The sequence below is a fragment of the Cataglyphis hispanica genome, chromosome 11, assembly GCF_021464435.1.
Source record: "Cataglyphis hispanica isolate Lineage 1 chromosome 11, ULB_Chis1_1.0, whole genome shotgun sequence".
NCBI classification, from domain to species: Eukaryota; Metazoa; Arthropoda; class Insecta; order Hymenoptera; family Formicidae; genus Cataglyphis; species Cataglyphis hispanica.
The window spans coordinates 3,331,569-3,348,181 of record NC_065964.1 but is presented as its reverse complement, the minus strand read 5'-3'; the positions used below and the strand labels follow the sequence as shown (position 1 = coordinate 3,348,181).

The window sequence follows — 16,613 nt, the reverse complement described above, 5'->3', positions numbered from 1 at the left end:
ACTATAAAAAAAGAATAAAATATAATTAAAATTGTATTTTCTTATGTTTATGATGTTTTCTTTCCTTTTTATTCCAAACAATCAATTATATTCATTTTCAATATGATTATGACTATTGGTACAAGAGTGTACCATTATAATATATAAATTTATAATATTTATAATCTATTATATAGCTATTGCATAGATAATTAAATTATAATTGTAAAATAAGCAAAAATAAAATTGTAAATACAAATTAAAAGACATAGAAAATCTGATATTTTATTTTGATAATAAAATTTAAAAATAATAATGATAAGATATTTTATTCTGTATTATTATTGATCCTTAATTTATATAGCACTATATATCATTTGCATGTAACTGAAAACTTTAATCTGATATTTTATTATATCTCAAAATTGCAAAGATAGTATTCCTTCAAATTTATTATTTTCTATTACATATTATATATGTTATTTGTTTTCTAATCGGCATTGTGTGTGTGTACATACACAACGAAAATATTGATGATGATAAAATTTTTTTAATTAACTGAAAAGCGAAACTTACCGATAATTCGGTAGAAGTTTAATTGTAGATGTAGATTAAATTGCATCTGTAAAAAATCATGAGATAAATTAATACACACGGATTAGATTGATATCGAAAATATCAATTGATGAATATTATACCTATTGTGGGTGGCGAAGATTGCGGTGTTCCATAACATTGCACTTAGGATTAATCGAATTAAATTTTAGTAATTTTAGCGTTAATCGACGGGCGACGACAAATAATACAACACTCCCGTAATTCACGCACTCGCGACTTTCGATATTTCATCACGTACACGCGAGACGCGCGCGATTTCGATGAATAAAATACGCGGAAAGCGGATCGACGAGTAAACGGGCGCGGACCGTTAGAGAAATTGGCGATTCGAAAAATTTTCGACGGTTACGTCGCTTTTTCAACATCACGTGATATTACGCGTAATTAACATGGCGAGAGCGAATTATATATATATATATATGTGCATACTTCATACCACTCGTTGCACTTATTGTTAGGACACTTAATCGAACTAGATTTTCCGCTAATTTTAGCATTAATACGAGCCGCAAATGACAATGACACACATACAAGCAATACGACGATCCTACATAATTCATTCGTCGCTTCCGATATATGATATATTGATGGTGATAGTATGACATAGGACATAGAGGATGCGTATATGCAACCGACTCATTGCATTTAAGGTTATCGAACTAGACTTCACTGATTTTGGCATCGATACGAGCTTCAACGTCGATATACGATACGAAATATGATGATTGATTAATCCTTCATACGAGGCTCTCGATATATATCCGATATATATTATCACGATCGGCGTGAGATATCGGTACGATAAATGCGTATAAAACTGCTCGACTCGCGCGGGACTCGCGACGATGTTACTTTTCGAATGTCACGTGACGTGCGCGTAATCAACATGGCGGAGTTGCCTATTGCGGTAACTTTGAAACTACAATTTGTTCCACTTGGCGATCGCGATGCATCGTGGCGTCATTTCCTCCTTGTTGTTTGTCGATAGTTGAACAAAGACAGATAATGCTCGCGAGAATTGTGATCGCCAAGTGAAACGTAATTCTATGCATTCTTTGATGCACGTGTCGTTATCTGTAGGATGAACGACAAAATGTCAAGATTAGTCGGTTTACCCGCAGAACAATTTTGCTCTTTACCGACAGTATCGGTCAATCGATTTTGATTCGAATCAGTTGAGGGGGAGGTTTCGAATACCTCGACTTAAGCCCACTTTGACAGTCCGGCGTATTGTAAATTGTTTTGATTTATAGTGTGGACACGTCGCAAACACGGATCACGTTTCGGCGGACGACACTGCTTCCGAACCTTTTTATTTTAGGTATCATGATTATACACGTGCGAAATGATTGACAGTTTAGCAGCGAGATCGATAATTAAAGCCTCATACTTGGATAAGAGCTTTCATTAACATTTAACCTTATTTGATTTTATCAACGTAATTATTGTGCAATAAAATTACTTTATAACCGGTTTTTTTTTTTACGATGTATAATATATGTAAGTAAAAAATATCTGCATAATAATAATGATAATACCTTCGGTATCTTTCCTTTTTGTTTGTCACGTTTGTCACGTTCATGGCCTTGCCACATTTTCATGTATGTCATGTATGCTACATTCGATCGCTAGAAAATATACTACAGAATTGCTCTCATATTGTTTTAGTTCCAAAGGAGAAATTAATTTAAGACGATGTTCGAGTGGGCATACGATGGTATAAACAGCTCTATACCGCGCAATGTTGGTCCAGAATGCGCGAATTACCTGTCTCTGAAGCGAAAGATAATAGAAACACTATTTATATCTATATTTATTATATCCTGCATTGTATGGGGCCTCAAACATGTAACATTGCCAAAGAAAGTAGCCTATGTCAATCAGGACTATGTAGGCAGACGAATCTTGCTAATTCTAATGTCACTAGTCCTAGGAATGGAGATTGGTTTTAAGTTTACTAGCAGGACTGTCATATATTTGTTAAATCCGTGTCATATTACAACAGCGCTACAGGTAAGCTTGATTTATTGTCTTAATTTAAGTTAAATTAACTTGATACTCTCTACTGGATGTTGAATTAAATTTTTTTATTAATATATTTCTTTTGTTGCTATATAGTTGTATCTGCTGGCTGCAGATCCTAGTCCAACAGTCACTGCTATCTTCAGGATACATTTGAATCTATTGAATGGACCAGTATTGGCATATTTGTTTCCAGAAACAGAATCTAGAATTGTAAGTTATAGCATACTAGCATCAAGTAAAATGCATTTTTGAATAATAAAAATGTGTGTTTTTTTTTTAGATATTTGCAGATAAAGCAATGTATTATATTCAACATGGTTTGATGCTAGTAATACCATATTATTTGTTGAAGATTGGAGGTAATTATCTATATTTAAATACAACATCAATAGAATCTATATCGATCAATTCATAGTCATTTTGTTTATATCATTTTTTTATATCACATATAATTTTTTTGCTATTTGAATATTTTAAGAGCAGCAATTTTAAACTTTACATTTACTGTTTTGATTATATGCTAGGTGTATATAATATTGAGCCTTTCTTTGATATGAGCTGGTCAGTCCTCAGTTATGGCCTCAATGCAGGATATCACTTTTGGATTCTTCAAAGTGTTGCCTTGGTTTGTATATCAGACTTATTATCTGAATATTATAGATTTAACTCTTTAAAAATATTTTTTGGAATATATTTTTTTTTTGCATAGCCTGTACAGGTGAATCTTAGTCACATGTTGTGCGCAGCTGTTTTGGATCCATTTGAAGGTCAAAATTATCGAATATGGGCAGTAACTCATCAAGCAATATTGTGCCCCACATTATCTAAACTCTTTAGTTGTGGATCCAATTTTTTCTTAACCAAATTTTCACTAACTAAAGTTAAGTCAACATTAGAATCAACATTAGAATCAACATTAGAATGTACAATTTCAAAGAAGAATTGTACAAAGGAACAGAATGAGAAATTACATGAAGACTCTAATACCTCAGGAAATGGCCATACACATTTTGATTAATTTGATGGCGGGAATTGTTATATCAAAGGTATATGACACTTCGTCTTGATCGAGTGAGTATTATATATATATATATATATATATATATATATATATATATATATTTATATATATATATATATATATATATATATATATATATAAGATAAATATATATTATATATATATTTTTTTTTATTTTGTGATAGTTTAAATATGATGTTGAGAATTTTAATAATTTTATGATATCTTTTTATATTACAATATGCATTTGCGTTATTAATCGCGCCGATATTAGTTCTTATGTAAGAGGATATATGGGAATATTAGATTTTTTCCTTGCAGATTAACGCATTTAATTATATCTGTTATGCAATTTTTAAACATCATCTATAGGAAAGTCGATAAAAAAGGGAGAAAATTAGATTGTATAAGTTTAACTTTTCATTATACACTAAACACATAACGCGATGATTAATATATTCCCATTATACATTTTTTTTTATTGAATTTAAACTCAAGAAAACTTAATACAGAAAAAAATACTAAACAAATAACTTGATACAATTGTTGATCATATTGGTTTCATTAGTCTATCAGATACTGATCGATAAATAGTCAATTTGAAATATGAATTTCTGTCCAAATGCTTATCATGCCTAGTGCTGTGCATAGATTAAGAATCTCAGAGATAGTGTGAGGCTTAAGCTGACATCCAATAATAGTTAATCATACATAGGCAATCTTATAATTACATTATATATCTTTTACTAAGTAAAAATACATTATAAATGAACCATCTCATGCATTTTTACATTCACTTTTGCTGTGTGAAATAAAAATGAAAATATTCAAATAACGAAACTGCAATATTATATCTACATAATATAACAGGTAGGCAAAAGTTTGAGATTTTATGGTGAATTTTCTTAATAATATAATTCGAAATGCATTAAGATAGCTTAATATCTGCTCTGAAAACACATGATGATAATAAGTAAACAGAAAAAATTTTGTTTAAATTTATTAATAATCTAATTATTTATATTCATGTGTTGTATTATTAATATTATATTAATCATTATTTAAAGAATATAAGACTAATTTTTATTTTTGCTTCTTTTTTTCAATCATAATTTCTACAAGTATTTTTGAAAATTATAATTTTAATTGTATTTCATATTGAGATAAACACTGTTTAAATACATATTGTCTAAATTATAAAAAAATTTGCATGAATGTATTGAGCATGAAGATTTATAACTAATACTGCCTATAAGGAAGACAAATTGTGAAATCTTCTTTTGCAGTTTAAAAATATATATATGATGTAGCCACATAATATTTTGACAACAAAAATTGTCTTTTATGTTTGATTAATAATAATCCAGAAGCTCCATAAAGAGCTGACAAAACAATTTATGTAGCACATATTCAATGCTTTTATTTTAATAAAAGCATAATTCTATTTGCGAAACTGGTCATGTATATAAAAATATTTTTATATGACAGTTCCTACGATTTAATCCTTTACTATACGCGTTCTCATATATAGAAATATATTTGCACTAATGTAATATAGTGAGAAAATTTTAAAAGATATACTTTTTATAGTATGTATGGTATATTATGCAATAAAGAAAGTAGGAATAAAGTACAGATATAAAATGAAAATACATAGTTACGCTACTTAACACGACTTCGTATTTAAAAACTGTATAACACGTGCAAATTATAAATTAATCCTTTAAAATAAACAGAAATTGTAACTATTTTGAATAATGCTTTTACACACACATGTAAATGTGGAATATATATTATCTATATTTTATATGTTTTCAAATGAAACATCTTTCATATATGAAATGATTGTGATGATCATATATGAATATTTGTATAATAGTCAGTTTTGAAAACATTGCCGCAGATATGGAAACGGCCTATGTTTATTAATCGTATAGAATTAGATAAAAATGAGTAAAGTTCCATAATTTCAGTAAGCTGCCATACAAGAAATAACTTTATTTTTCGACGAGTGTAGCTAGATATAGTATAGAATTTATGTTACGGTATTAAAAATGATATTGATAATAATAATGTTAACAATGCTATAGTATTACTTATGATATGAAGACAATTAACATGGCGCTCTTGTAATCTAAATATAAGAGTTTGATTATATAGAAATCTTTTTAGGATATAACATAATAAAATATATCACAAATAATATTAATTTTTGACCTAAAGAGAAAATCATAATTCTTGCACGAGAATGTTCCAATTTTTGCATTGTACACTAGTATTGCATTGTATACTAGTATCTAGTATCTCACAAATTAAACTACAACAGTAAGATTATTTTTGAGACATAATATTATATAAAAGTATTCTCTTATATTAATTTATTTGTATTTTGTATTGAAATTGTTTATATATGTGAATGATTGTTTCAAAGAAAAGATTGTCATTGTGAACGTTAATATTTAGATTAATGCAATTGATTAGTAGATTGCAAATATTTTAAATGAGAAAATTTGTGCATGTAAATTATATCAAATTTTCAAAAAGCAATATAATGTACTATTATTATTTAATAATATTATTTAATAATATTTTTTATTTGTTATGAAAAGCTAGAGTAATACACTTTTTATATAATTGCTATATAACGAATGCGAAGATATTGCAGATAATATAAAAAGAATTATCTTCAATTATCTTCAAAAACTTTATATTGCAAAATATAATATTATCCAATGCTTGTGAAACCTATTATTATAATGATAGAAAAAAAATTTGCATACATGAAAAAAAAGTACATATAGAGTTGGAATGAAGATAATTAACCAGTTCATATATTTACATAAATAAATATATTTTGTTAACATTCCATTTTTTAGGACATAGCCATTTGCTATTAATATTCCATTATTTTATAATTTTTTTATTTAATTAATGATATATTTGAAACTTAATTTTTTGTTTGACTTGTTTATATCCAATATGTAAGATTTATTTAACTAATTTATATTAAAATGAATAGTGTATTTTGTGAGAAAAATGTCCATTGCACACACTTATTAAAAGATGTCTCATTTGTGTATAGGTTTTCTTAATACAATTATTGTACATCAAATAAGCATAATAGGGAATTAAATTAATGGAAAGCTATAATGTTTTATATATATAATCATTAATTTCATACCAAAAGATTAATTCCTTAGATAAGATGAATCACATAGATATATGATATATTGCCAATGATAATTCTTATTAGATATTACTACTTAGAAGTTAAAAAATGTGATTGTGTATTCTTTTACTTAATGAATTTCTAATGTGTTTGATATGATGGCAATATTCTTTTAAAAGTCAAGCAATATTTTCCTAACGCGCGATAAAATAAATTTGCAGTTTCGTTGTTTGTATATAGTTATTTTAAGAATAATTCTATATAACAATAACAATATATAGTTGCATTCCGTTTCAAGCATGATGCATCATTTATTTCTGTTTAACATTCACATTAACATATGAAAAAAAAAAATAAATGAGACGATGCATTATGCGCACCATGCATGAAACGAAACGCACACTATGTAATATGCAGCGCGTACGTATACGTACACAGAATATCTCACATAAGCATTTAATTCCTTTTATTTTTTAAATTAAAAGAGATAGATAAAAAATATATAAACAAATATAACAATGTATTTTGACAATTATTTTATAAATTATTGTATAAGTTTTGTGATTTGTGTGAAATTAGCAGGTAATTTCTTTTATCTTTTCATTTTCGCAGTGTTAGTCTACTTTCAATTCCTACATTAATTTTGTAATTGATGATGATTGAGTGTTAAGTTACTAATGTAGTAATCGAAAATTAGACTGTGGGATATTTTGTGCATATGTATTATTATATATTCATTATACGTTCAAATTTTCGAATGTCTGCTGCGAGCGCACTTATTTATTGATATTGTAATTTAGATTGTATTTCTTGCAATTATGATCGAGAATAAATTTCCCGTCAGTTTCAGCCTCATTTGTATTGTACTGACAGTATTGCCTGGCTTGTGTAAAATACATCGCCAGTATGTAAATTGTTCACGATTTTATATATCGTATATTTCGCGCGCGTGTTGCCTTTATACATGCTGTACAAAAAAATATGCAATTATACTTCTTAATCTTATCATAGAACATACAACATGTAAATAATATCGGTGAAATCGAATATTTGTGGAATAATATTCTGGCGATTTTATTGTAATTTATGTTCCATGATGATTTAATTTGCATACGAAGCAGAAATATTATAGTGCAATGCAAATCGTGAAAAAATTATTGAGATTCTATTTCAATAGAAGATTTAGCTAAATTCAATCATAATAAAAATATAACGATTTGTTCCGTGACACGTACATTTAAAAAAAAATTTGAAAGAACGTTTGTTTCTTCACTCGAATATAATCAAGAATAAGTGGAGGAGAGCTTTTTTAAAACTTGATTTAGATATTTATAAAAGCAAATTCTCTTTTAATATAGTGCCATTGTGAATTCTCGAATTCACAAATTAATAGTCAGGTACTATTTAGAGAGATATCTGAGATAGATATATATGTATATATATATATATATATATATATATATATATATATATATATATATATATAATATTATTATTATATCACTTGCGTTCGAGTTGTGAAAATATTGTAAGATTTTGGATAAAATGAATAAAGGAATTGTGTGGATCCAGTTATAATTTTTATCCAGATATATACATTAAGATTTAGAATATATAATCTCCATAATGATGGACTAGTTATCAAGTATTATCAATATTATTACTATTAAAGTACAATGGAACATTTAGAATATAAGAATGGAAAAAGTAAAATTTGGTAAACTTCATAAACAAAATCCAATAGGTACATATGAAATAAAGTTTATTTCCCAAATATTTATAATCACTATGTACACGATTCTGTACAAAAGTTTAGAAAAACTAATTCACGAACACTACATACAGCAAACGCAATCACCATAATAAATATGTACATTATAAATAATTCTTACTGATCATACCTAGTTCATTCTAATCTCATTGGTATTCAATCTTTTATATTAAAAACAGCACATTATTTATAAATACAGACTTAACACAGATTGTAATATACAATCTTTCATATTTATATATATCTATTTATATATATAATTGTTATCAACGTAAAAATTATCTAGACGAATGAAAAGGACAGCTTAAAGATTTTATGCAAGAAATATTTCTCTTGTGCATTCATTTATCCACAATAGTGGCATAAAAATTTATACAGCATATACATGAGATATTAAAATGAAGTTGACTGGCAATACATAGAGCATAATATATGATTTAAAATCTAAATGAGATCATATTAATACAATATATAAGAATGTTAAATGTTTAAAATATGGGAAAAATGCATTGCGCATTAAACAATGCTATATAATTATTATATATTTTCTTTTTTTTTCGCATTTCTTGTAAAGAAAAATCATCAATCATTAAAATAATATGTGTATTTTTATATGAAGGTTCGGAGATTCGCATTCATTCCATTACAGAAAAAATTTAGTTTTCTATTTAGGACGAATGATCTTTAGTGTGCTTATTGAATGAGGCCTTGCTTGAGAATCCGTTCTCTGTTTAATTTTAATATGCTACAAACTATTTTTCGCAATTTGTTCTTGTACAAAAAAATAATATAGCTATACAGCTACTCAATGAACACTTTAAGTGGGACACCCTGTATACTATTATGTGAAGAATTGCTCCTGAAAATCGTTTCTGATTTGATTATATTATAATACAAAAAAAAAAAAATAGAATTAATCTTAAAAATTCTATATTAGCTTTCTATATATGTAAACAATCAATCATAATTAAATCAAACAAACAAATCATAGTTAATTTTTAAAGAAAAACAAATAAGATTTTCTTATTGTTTTTTCTGTTGCTAACGATATCTCATTCACAACACTGTTATTTTACAATACAAGTGAATTAAAAAAAATATGAACATTCTGGAAGAATACAATTAATTCATTTATTCTTACTATCTAGTAATAAAAAAATGAGGTTGCAAAGTGGTAACGAGTGTCCTGAGATTAATATATATCATAAAGAGAGATGCCAAAATCGGAATGTTCATAAATATAATTCATGGCACTGACATTAAAATGAAATCTTTTAAAAAATAAAAAATTATTAAGATATCGTGCATATCTTTCTGCATAATTAAATATAAATAATAATAAATAATATTTTCTGCATGAAGATATTAAATATGACAAACATACCCATATATATACATGTATGTCGAAAATTATTGATGACCCCCAAATTTTAATTATATCAATATTCATACACACAATGGCATTATTTAATAAAAAATATTTCAGTAAATATTATTGTTTAGTATTACTGAAATATTTTCATACAAATAATTATTTAAAAAATATATATATATATATATATATATATATATATATCACTTAATATATATAATATCACTTAAAGTCTTCATATGTGGATACACACATAATATTACAATAATCAAAACCACTCAATTTGACTGTTCAAACAAACCAAGCCATTGTATGTACTAGATGATAAACTTTGCAGTCAAAATAAAATGTCTACTATTTACAATTATTGACCAAGTAATCTAGCAGGCACACATTCTCTGTAAAGAATATTGTACAATTTGTAGCTGTGTGCTCTGTTCTACTTAAACGTAGACAATGTCGATATAGTGCAGAAAACTTGGCATTAAGAATACATTGTACAGCCTCAATTGTGAGCTTTTTGAGGATATGTTTTTCTCAAATGTAATGTGTTAGCCATCCAATGGTGGTCCTAAGTATACCATCGACACTTCTGTGTTTCCATAAACTGCTGATACTGATGGATATAATCTCTTATCTGGTAACCCTGTTTGTTAAAGCAACTTATAAAAATGTATATATTTTTGTTTTAAGAATAAATGAAAAATTCTTGAAAAAAGTAGGAAAAGGAAATGAGATAACCATCTCAAACTGTGAAACAGGAATAGAGTAGTGTAATAAATCATTTGCAGAAAAAAAGTAGAAAAATAAATGAAGAGCCATACCTCTAAAAGCTACACCCAGGAATTCATAATTCTTCTCAAAAGACAATGTATTATCATCACAATCTAAAATTACTCTAATTCTTTCTCCAACCTATGAATAAAATAGAAATATATTTCAAAGAGGCTTGCTTTTTTGTAAATGTAATATATATACATATTATAAAAAAAAGACTGTGCAATAAATATAAAAATATATTGATAATTCTACTTATTATATAAATGTGCACATATTTTATAAAATCAAATACCTGATACTTTGGAGCATTATTGAGTAAAGGATAATTTCCCTGTGGATCTCCATTATGTAACAAATGATTATCTACAAGATTCCAACCCCAGGAATGTTCATCAGATCCAAGTAGCGCTACATATCCATGACACAACAGAGGTGCTTCTTTAGTGGCTATTCCTATTACTGCTACCGTTCCTAAAGGTCCTTCCCAGATAACTTCCCAAGCATGACGTCCATGTCGGAAACCTATTTTGCCTCTACATGCATCTGTACTCTGCGCTACAGGATTTCTGAAATGATATAGCAACTGGTGCAAGACATTTTGAATATCATACTTCTCAAATTATTTTATGCTTCTATTATATTATAATTTTTAGGAAATTACATTATGTATGTATGCTCGTAATTTATATATTATATACTTGCAAACATCAGTTATGAAAAAATATTGCAAAAATGTTTCCAGTTTCTTTTCCTGAATAAGAGTTCACAGATGAACAATTAATTTTTTTTTCATACAAATATATTTACTCCACAATTGATAGCTGATTTACTAATGTGTAAAAAACAATATTAAATTATAATTAATTAAAGATTGTTTTAGAAATATATTTCTGTTAAAAATGTGAGTATGAAAACATGAGAGACGCGACTCTTTTTTAACAATTAAAGACATGGTGAGACCAACATCGCTGGACCAACCTGTGCAGGGTGAAACCGTTGGGTTTTATGTAAATATTCCGCGAACAATCGTTCGGATTCCACGCATGATAAAACGCACGGAGTTTCGATTTATACGTAGGTACGGACGACAACAAATCGGAACTGAGCGCCTCCTGGGCCAATTTTCTTATACAGTGCATCCGCCACACGTCGTTATTCTCGTCATGGAGAAACCGATACCACCGTTTGCACACCAACGAGCAATTTCTCAACGTGTGTAGATCCAGATAGGAGAATATCACTTCTAAAACACGATCAGATGCTCGCAGTGCTATACCGTCCATTTTGCCGGGTCTGTTTAGGTTTAGGAGAGGAGCATAAACATATACATGCACATGACACAGAAAACACTGCTCATACGTCAAATTATGCGCATGCAGGAATGCGTTCAGAAATCCTACACGTGGAGTAGAGTGACATTTAACTGACCAATCCGGATAAGAAAATATTTGCTCCTTTCGTTCTGATTGATCAATTTAACGTTATTTTATCCTACGGATAGAATTTTCGAATGCACCTTAGACAAGCATATGCCGATACTTCGATTCTAGAGAATATATCGAAACATATTATATCGAACGATACAAAAATTATAAAAATGTAGTCGCCGATTAATAAAATTAAAAGGGACTTGGATTTTTTTATTTTAGTAATATTTTTAATTCGTGACTCGAAAACACTAATGTGTTTGCTTGTTCATTCACTATCTTTTTCTGACTTTATTCTGATATATATTATATGCATAAAATTAACAGCAGTTTTTCCCCAATAAATAAAAAAATTAACTAACATATATTTGAAGACGATTTATTAATACATCTATACAAAATAAATGATTCACAAAATGTACAATCATATAAATGTACGATTATTTATAATATGTTTATATCACAAAATAGCTTTCGTTTTTGCTAGACGAGTTCACGTTTTTGCAACTACTTTCATCGGTGGACCACCAAATCGTTTTGTCAATTGAATGATCCTTTCCGCTTCACGAATACCGCTGAGTCTCGCACCATGCACGGTACTATAATGCCCTGGTATAGTAGCCTCGCCCGCGAATAAAAGTATGGGAGGTACCGTTTCACACGCATCTAGAAAACATAGGTACGTTGACGAGATGCCGAAGAAAACTGCCATGATCGAAATTATCAATAATATATTTGACGATTGTCGATTTCAAAAATAAAATTGAAAACTATGTTATATTGATATATCCATCACGACGTTAAAAATGTCTATAGAATTATTTTTTTTTTTAGCTAGACGTTTGCCACTGAAATAACTTGAAACTACCTGGTAATGGACTAGCCAGATCACATTGATGACCAATGGTGCTGTCCATCGCCATGTAACTGTAAGCCCCAGCAAAGTATTGATCCATGCACCATTTGGTCCTGAGAATGTTGGCTGGATAAGGTAGTGTAGGATCACCGGTGAATTGACGAAGAACTGTAGTCATCGATTCTACCACTTCTTCGTCAGAGCATAGTTCCATGTCCATCGCTTCGCGTCCACACACACAGGCACATAACACATGCTGAGAATTCGGCAATTCGTCTACATTCACCACACCTAAAGGCATCGTCGAATATAAGTTAGAATCATTTGCCGTTTTATATGTTTTTTTTTTTTAAGCTCTGTAATATTCGAATATTAATTCGACAAGAAGCAACAACCTTTCACCCAATCGCATCTATCCGCCAATTCTTCAGCGGACCAAGCCAAATTGATGCCGCCCTCGCGCCAAACCCAGAAAGGCCTCGCGTATTCGAGGAAGATTTTGTTAACGTGTCCGTAGCCGAGTTTGTTGATCGCTTCGACTTTTTCGGCGGGTAATCCGGGTAAAAACAATTTCGTGTGCTGATGCTTCAAAACACCGAGTGAAATGCTTACGATGACATAATCAGCGGGATATTCATCACCATCGCGGCATTTTACGATGGCACGGGGACATGCTTCATTCACTGTACCCCATCGAATGCAACTAACCGGTTTGCAATACCTTAAAAAAAAATCTTTCTTTTATAGGAAAAACTTTAAAAAGCTATATCCCTACAAAACTATATGATACATGTAAAGCATGACATTTCAAGATGTTGTGCATTCTAATAATCAAATCTTTTATCTAATTTTTTAACTTTGTGATGTACTTCTCTCTTTGTGAAATATTTTATACGAACTTGATGCAACAACTAGGTAGCTCTCGAAGAAGGGGAGCCAGCACTCCCACATATCCTAAGGGCACTCTAATATTGCCACCGGGAATCTCGATATAGCTGCCGAAATGATCAGCTGAGACAAGTGAAAGGTCATCTCCGCATCGACACCTCGTGCAATTCGTCAAACCATACATCACCCTTGCGGCATCATATCTGCAAGTTAAGAGTACAGTTCACATTGTCATTTTAGAAGAAAATGTAATTAAATCATAATCAATTATGCAGCGATGTATAATGGCTATACTTTTACAAGATTACATTAAATCAAATTCGTTTTCGTTATTAGAACATAAAAATGCAAACAGCCTTTCATAAAATGACGCGGTTTGCTAAAGATATATATGATTTATTTTATTTATGTTTCTGTAAAACGTTAACAATTTAAAATAATATATATTAATTATTGACAACTAATTTTAGCAGTATTATTATAACATAATATACATTATAAAGTAATCAGCATGTATTTTGTAAATAATAACTTCTATAATTTTGATTATATTTTTTGAGCTGCCTATTTAAAATAAATTAATAAATTAAATAAATTAAATAAATTATATTTATATATAATAGCTTTATGCGTGTAAATATTTTTATTAAAGAATATTTTTATAAGAATTTAAAAAGTTTATAAAATTTAAATAAACTGCATTCTGTAATTAAGAACATCTTTTAATCAATTGATAAGAAACTTATCTAATGATTATTCTAATAAAATCTTTACATCGCTGCTTAGAAAGCTTGCGAGTGACCTGGACAACTGTACCGTTGCTCCTCCGGGAAGTTTTGTAGCTCCTGCTGAATTCTCATGCCGATAAAATTCAGCAATGTACCGTGGGCACGACCGCAGCCAAGAGCGAAAAGAGCCGCCGCTTGCTGCTCGATTTGCCGGAAAGTGTGATACGCTGTGATGCTGACCGGAAGATCGATGGCTCTGCCATCACTGGTGCAAAAGAGTCCGCGACTAGGATCCGATCTGGCGAGCGGCGACTTCAGAAGACCTTCCTGCGCTGCCAAAGTGTAGACCGGATTTGCCACGCAACCACCCTCAATCCATGTGGCACCCATTTCCGCTACCACATCACCCAACCAGCAAGAATGAATTCGACCACCCGGTCTGAAAACGAAAAAAAAAAAAAAAATAAAAATTAATAAATTCAACCAACTCTTGTAAAAGCAACATCTCACGATAATAAGTTTATTATATTTAAACATTAAAATAATTAATAGAATATATATATTAAAACGACTTCAAAAAATAGCTTATATCTATGTGCGTGTGTATATATTTTCTTGTTTAATGTCAAGTTTAATATTAAATTAATTTTATTTTTTACCTATCTGTTGCTTCTAAAACTGTAAAATTGTGAAAGCCACATTGAGCCAATCGATGCGCTGCTGATAATCCGGCCATACCAGCGCCTATGATAATTATAGTTGGTTCTGGTTTGCATGGATCTATCATACAGGGATCCAGGTGACATGTTTCCACTTTTGCTGATCTCGAACATTCTAATATATCCTTTTTACCACCTTCGCCTTTGTCCGATGAGAATAATCTGCAAAGAGAGATTTTCTTGTAACATTATTCAATTTACAAATATTTTATAGGCATTATTTATTTTAATTGACAGCTCTTTTTAATTGCAAATAATAAAGTTTAAATTTATTTTTTTTAATTAACGTCACGATTTTTAATACAATTCCAAAACTAGTATATGTAGTAATACGATATGAAATTTAATAAGATATGAAAGAGTACAATTTTCAGAAAAAATCTATGACTCTTTTCATTTGATATTATATTAATATTATTCTCTGCATACCTTGTGAGAAATCGCTGCAGCTTCCAGGACGAAACCCTGGATCGTGAAAGCATTTCATTTATTGTATATTATTAAAATAAATAAATTTAAAATAAAATTGTTTAAAAAAATAATATATATTTTTTGAATTTATAGATATATGAAGGAGATGCTATAAAAAAGACATGTCATTTGGAAACAAAAAACTTTCGTCATTCTGACCGTCTACTGTTGTTATATCATTCTTCAATTCGATAATCGAACTAAAATCGAGATGTAAAATAATTTTGATAAATATTACATAATATTAGAACACTATAAGCGCGTGCCACTTATTTTGTGTGTGTGTATTACTTATACCTATTAATCCTAATTCTTCCTTTTTTTCCAAAATCAATTAAATTTTACACAGACTGTGTTAAATAATTAATTAATTTAATAATCTTTTTAATTGTTTTTAACTCTATTAATGTTATTTACAAATTATAAGAATGTATAAATTATAAAATTTTAGTGATGTAATTCTGTGTAAGATATAGAAAAAATTTGATATGAAATAAATTCGATGTGGATTTTAGTAATATATATAAATGTTTTTAATTTAGTTATAATATTTATGAGAATGAAGAAATCCAGAATCTCATTCACGAATTGTAAACAAAGCATTTTTTATACATAATAAAAAATTTTAAATAAGGAACAGATTAAAGTATTAAAAATTAAATTATTAAGTGTCTCCAATATATTCATATATTCTTGGATTAATAAAAGTACTTGAATTATTAGATTAATTAATGAAATACTTCGACCGTTTGATGATTAATCAGGGCAAGAAATCATGTGCTCTAAAGC

The 16,613-nt window shown here is 28.9% G+C and overlaps 3 protein-coding genes across 4 annotated transcripts; 1 reads left to right on the top strand and 2 right to left on the bottom strand.

The window, feature by feature from the left end:
• The first annotated feature begins 1,779 nt into the window (after positions 1 to 1,779).
• Positions 1,780 to 7,667, top strand: LOC126852751 (transmembrane protein 164). Of its 2 annotated transcripts, none has more exons than XM_050597894.1 (7): positions 1,780 to 1,918; positions 2,266 to 2,610; positions 2,716 to 2,832; positions 2,903 to 2,981; positions 3,147 to 3,247; positions 3,332 to 3,693; positions 3,965 to 7,667. In XM_050597894.1, the coding sequence occupies exons 2-6, from the start codon at positions 2,293 to 2,295 to the stop codon at positions 3,638 to 3,640; spliced, it is 924 nt and encodes a 307-aa protein (XP_050453851.1). In that variant the 5' UTR covers positions 1,780 to 1,918; positions 2,266 to 2,292; the 3' UTR covers positions 3,641 to 3,693; positions 3,965 to 7,667. The 2 variants fall into 2 exon arrangements, with proteins under 2 accessions (XP_050453851.1, XP_050453850.1); XM_050597893.1 differs by lacking the exon at positions 1,780 to 1,918 and adding an exon at positions 1,941 to 2,097.
• Positions 7,668 to 8,585: 918 nt separating this feature from the next.
• LOC126852770 (F-box/SPRY domain-containing protein 1) lies at positions 8,586 to 12,057 on the bottom strand. Its single transcript, XM_050597924.1, has 4 exons — positions 11,714 to 12,057; positions 11,028 to 11,301; positions 10,780 to 10,870; positions 8,586 to 10,601 (listed from the first exon to the last, which is right to left on the bottom strand). The coding sequence occupies exons 1-4, from the start codon at positions 12,016 to 12,018 to the stop codon at positions 10,507 to 10,509; spliced, it is 765 nt and encodes a 254-aa protein (XP_050453881.1). The 5' UTR covers positions 12,019 to 12,057; the 3' UTR covers positions 8,586 to 10,506.
• Positions 12,058 to 12,643: 586 nt separating this feature from the next.
• Positions 12,644 to 15,835, bottom strand: LOC126852945 (spermine oxidase-like). The gene is made up of 7 exons (XM_050598244.1): positions 15,783 to 15,835; positions 15,294 to 15,515; positions 14,723 to 15,073; positions 13,918 to 14,109; positions 13,414 to 13,739; positions 13,031 to 13,309; positions 12,644 to 12,828 (listed from the first exon to the last, which is right to left on the bottom strand). The coding sequence occupies exons 1-7, from the start codon at positions 15,833 to 15,835 to the stop codon at positions 12,656 to 12,658; spliced, it is 1,596 nt and encodes a 531-aa protein (XP_050454201.1). The 3' UTR covers positions 12,644 to 12,655.
• Between the last annotated feature and the right edge of the window lie 778 nt (positions 15,836 to 16,613).

Excerpts from the sequence above, each read along its gene's own strand:
- LOC126852770 (XM_050597924.1), bottom strand. The coding sequence starts at position 12,018 with ATGGACGGTATAGCACTGCGAGCATCTGATCGTGTTTTAGAAGTGATA. Across the intron at positions 11,302-11,713 it reads AACGGTTTCACCCTGCACAG|AAATCCTGTAGCGCAGAGTA; the intron begins GTTGGTCCAGCG and ends ATATCATTTCAG. Across the intron at positions 10,602-10,779 it reads CCTGGGTGTAGCTTTTAGAG|GGTTACCAGATAAGAGATTA; the intron begins GTATGGCTCTTC and ends TTTAACAAACAG.
- LOC126852751 (XM_050597894.1), top strand. The coding sequence starts at position 2,293 with ATGTTCGAGTGGGCATACGATGGTATAAACAGCTCTATACCGCGCAAT. Across the intron at positions 2,833-2,902 it reads CAGAAACAGAATCTAGAATT|ATATTTGCAGATAAAGCAAT; the intron begins GTAAGTTATAGC and ends TTTTTTTTTTAG. Across the intron at positions 2,982-3,146 it reads TTATTTGTTGAAGATTGGAG|GTGTATATAATATTGAGCCT; the intron begins GTAATTATCTAT and ends ATTATATGCTAG.
- LOC126852945 (XM_050598244.1), bottom strand. The coding sequence starts at position 15,835 with ATGCTTTCACGATCCAGGGTTTCGTCCTGGAAGCTGCAGCGATTTCTC. Across the intron at positions 15,074-15,293 it reads GTTTTAGAAGCAACAGATAG|ACCGGGTGGTCGAATTCATT; the intron begins GTAAAAAATAAA and ends TTTCGTTTTCAG. Across the intron at positions 13,310-13,413 it reads TAGATGCGATTGGGTGAAAG|GTGTGGTGAATGTAGACGAA; the intron begins GTTGTTGCTTCT and ends CGATGCCTTTAG.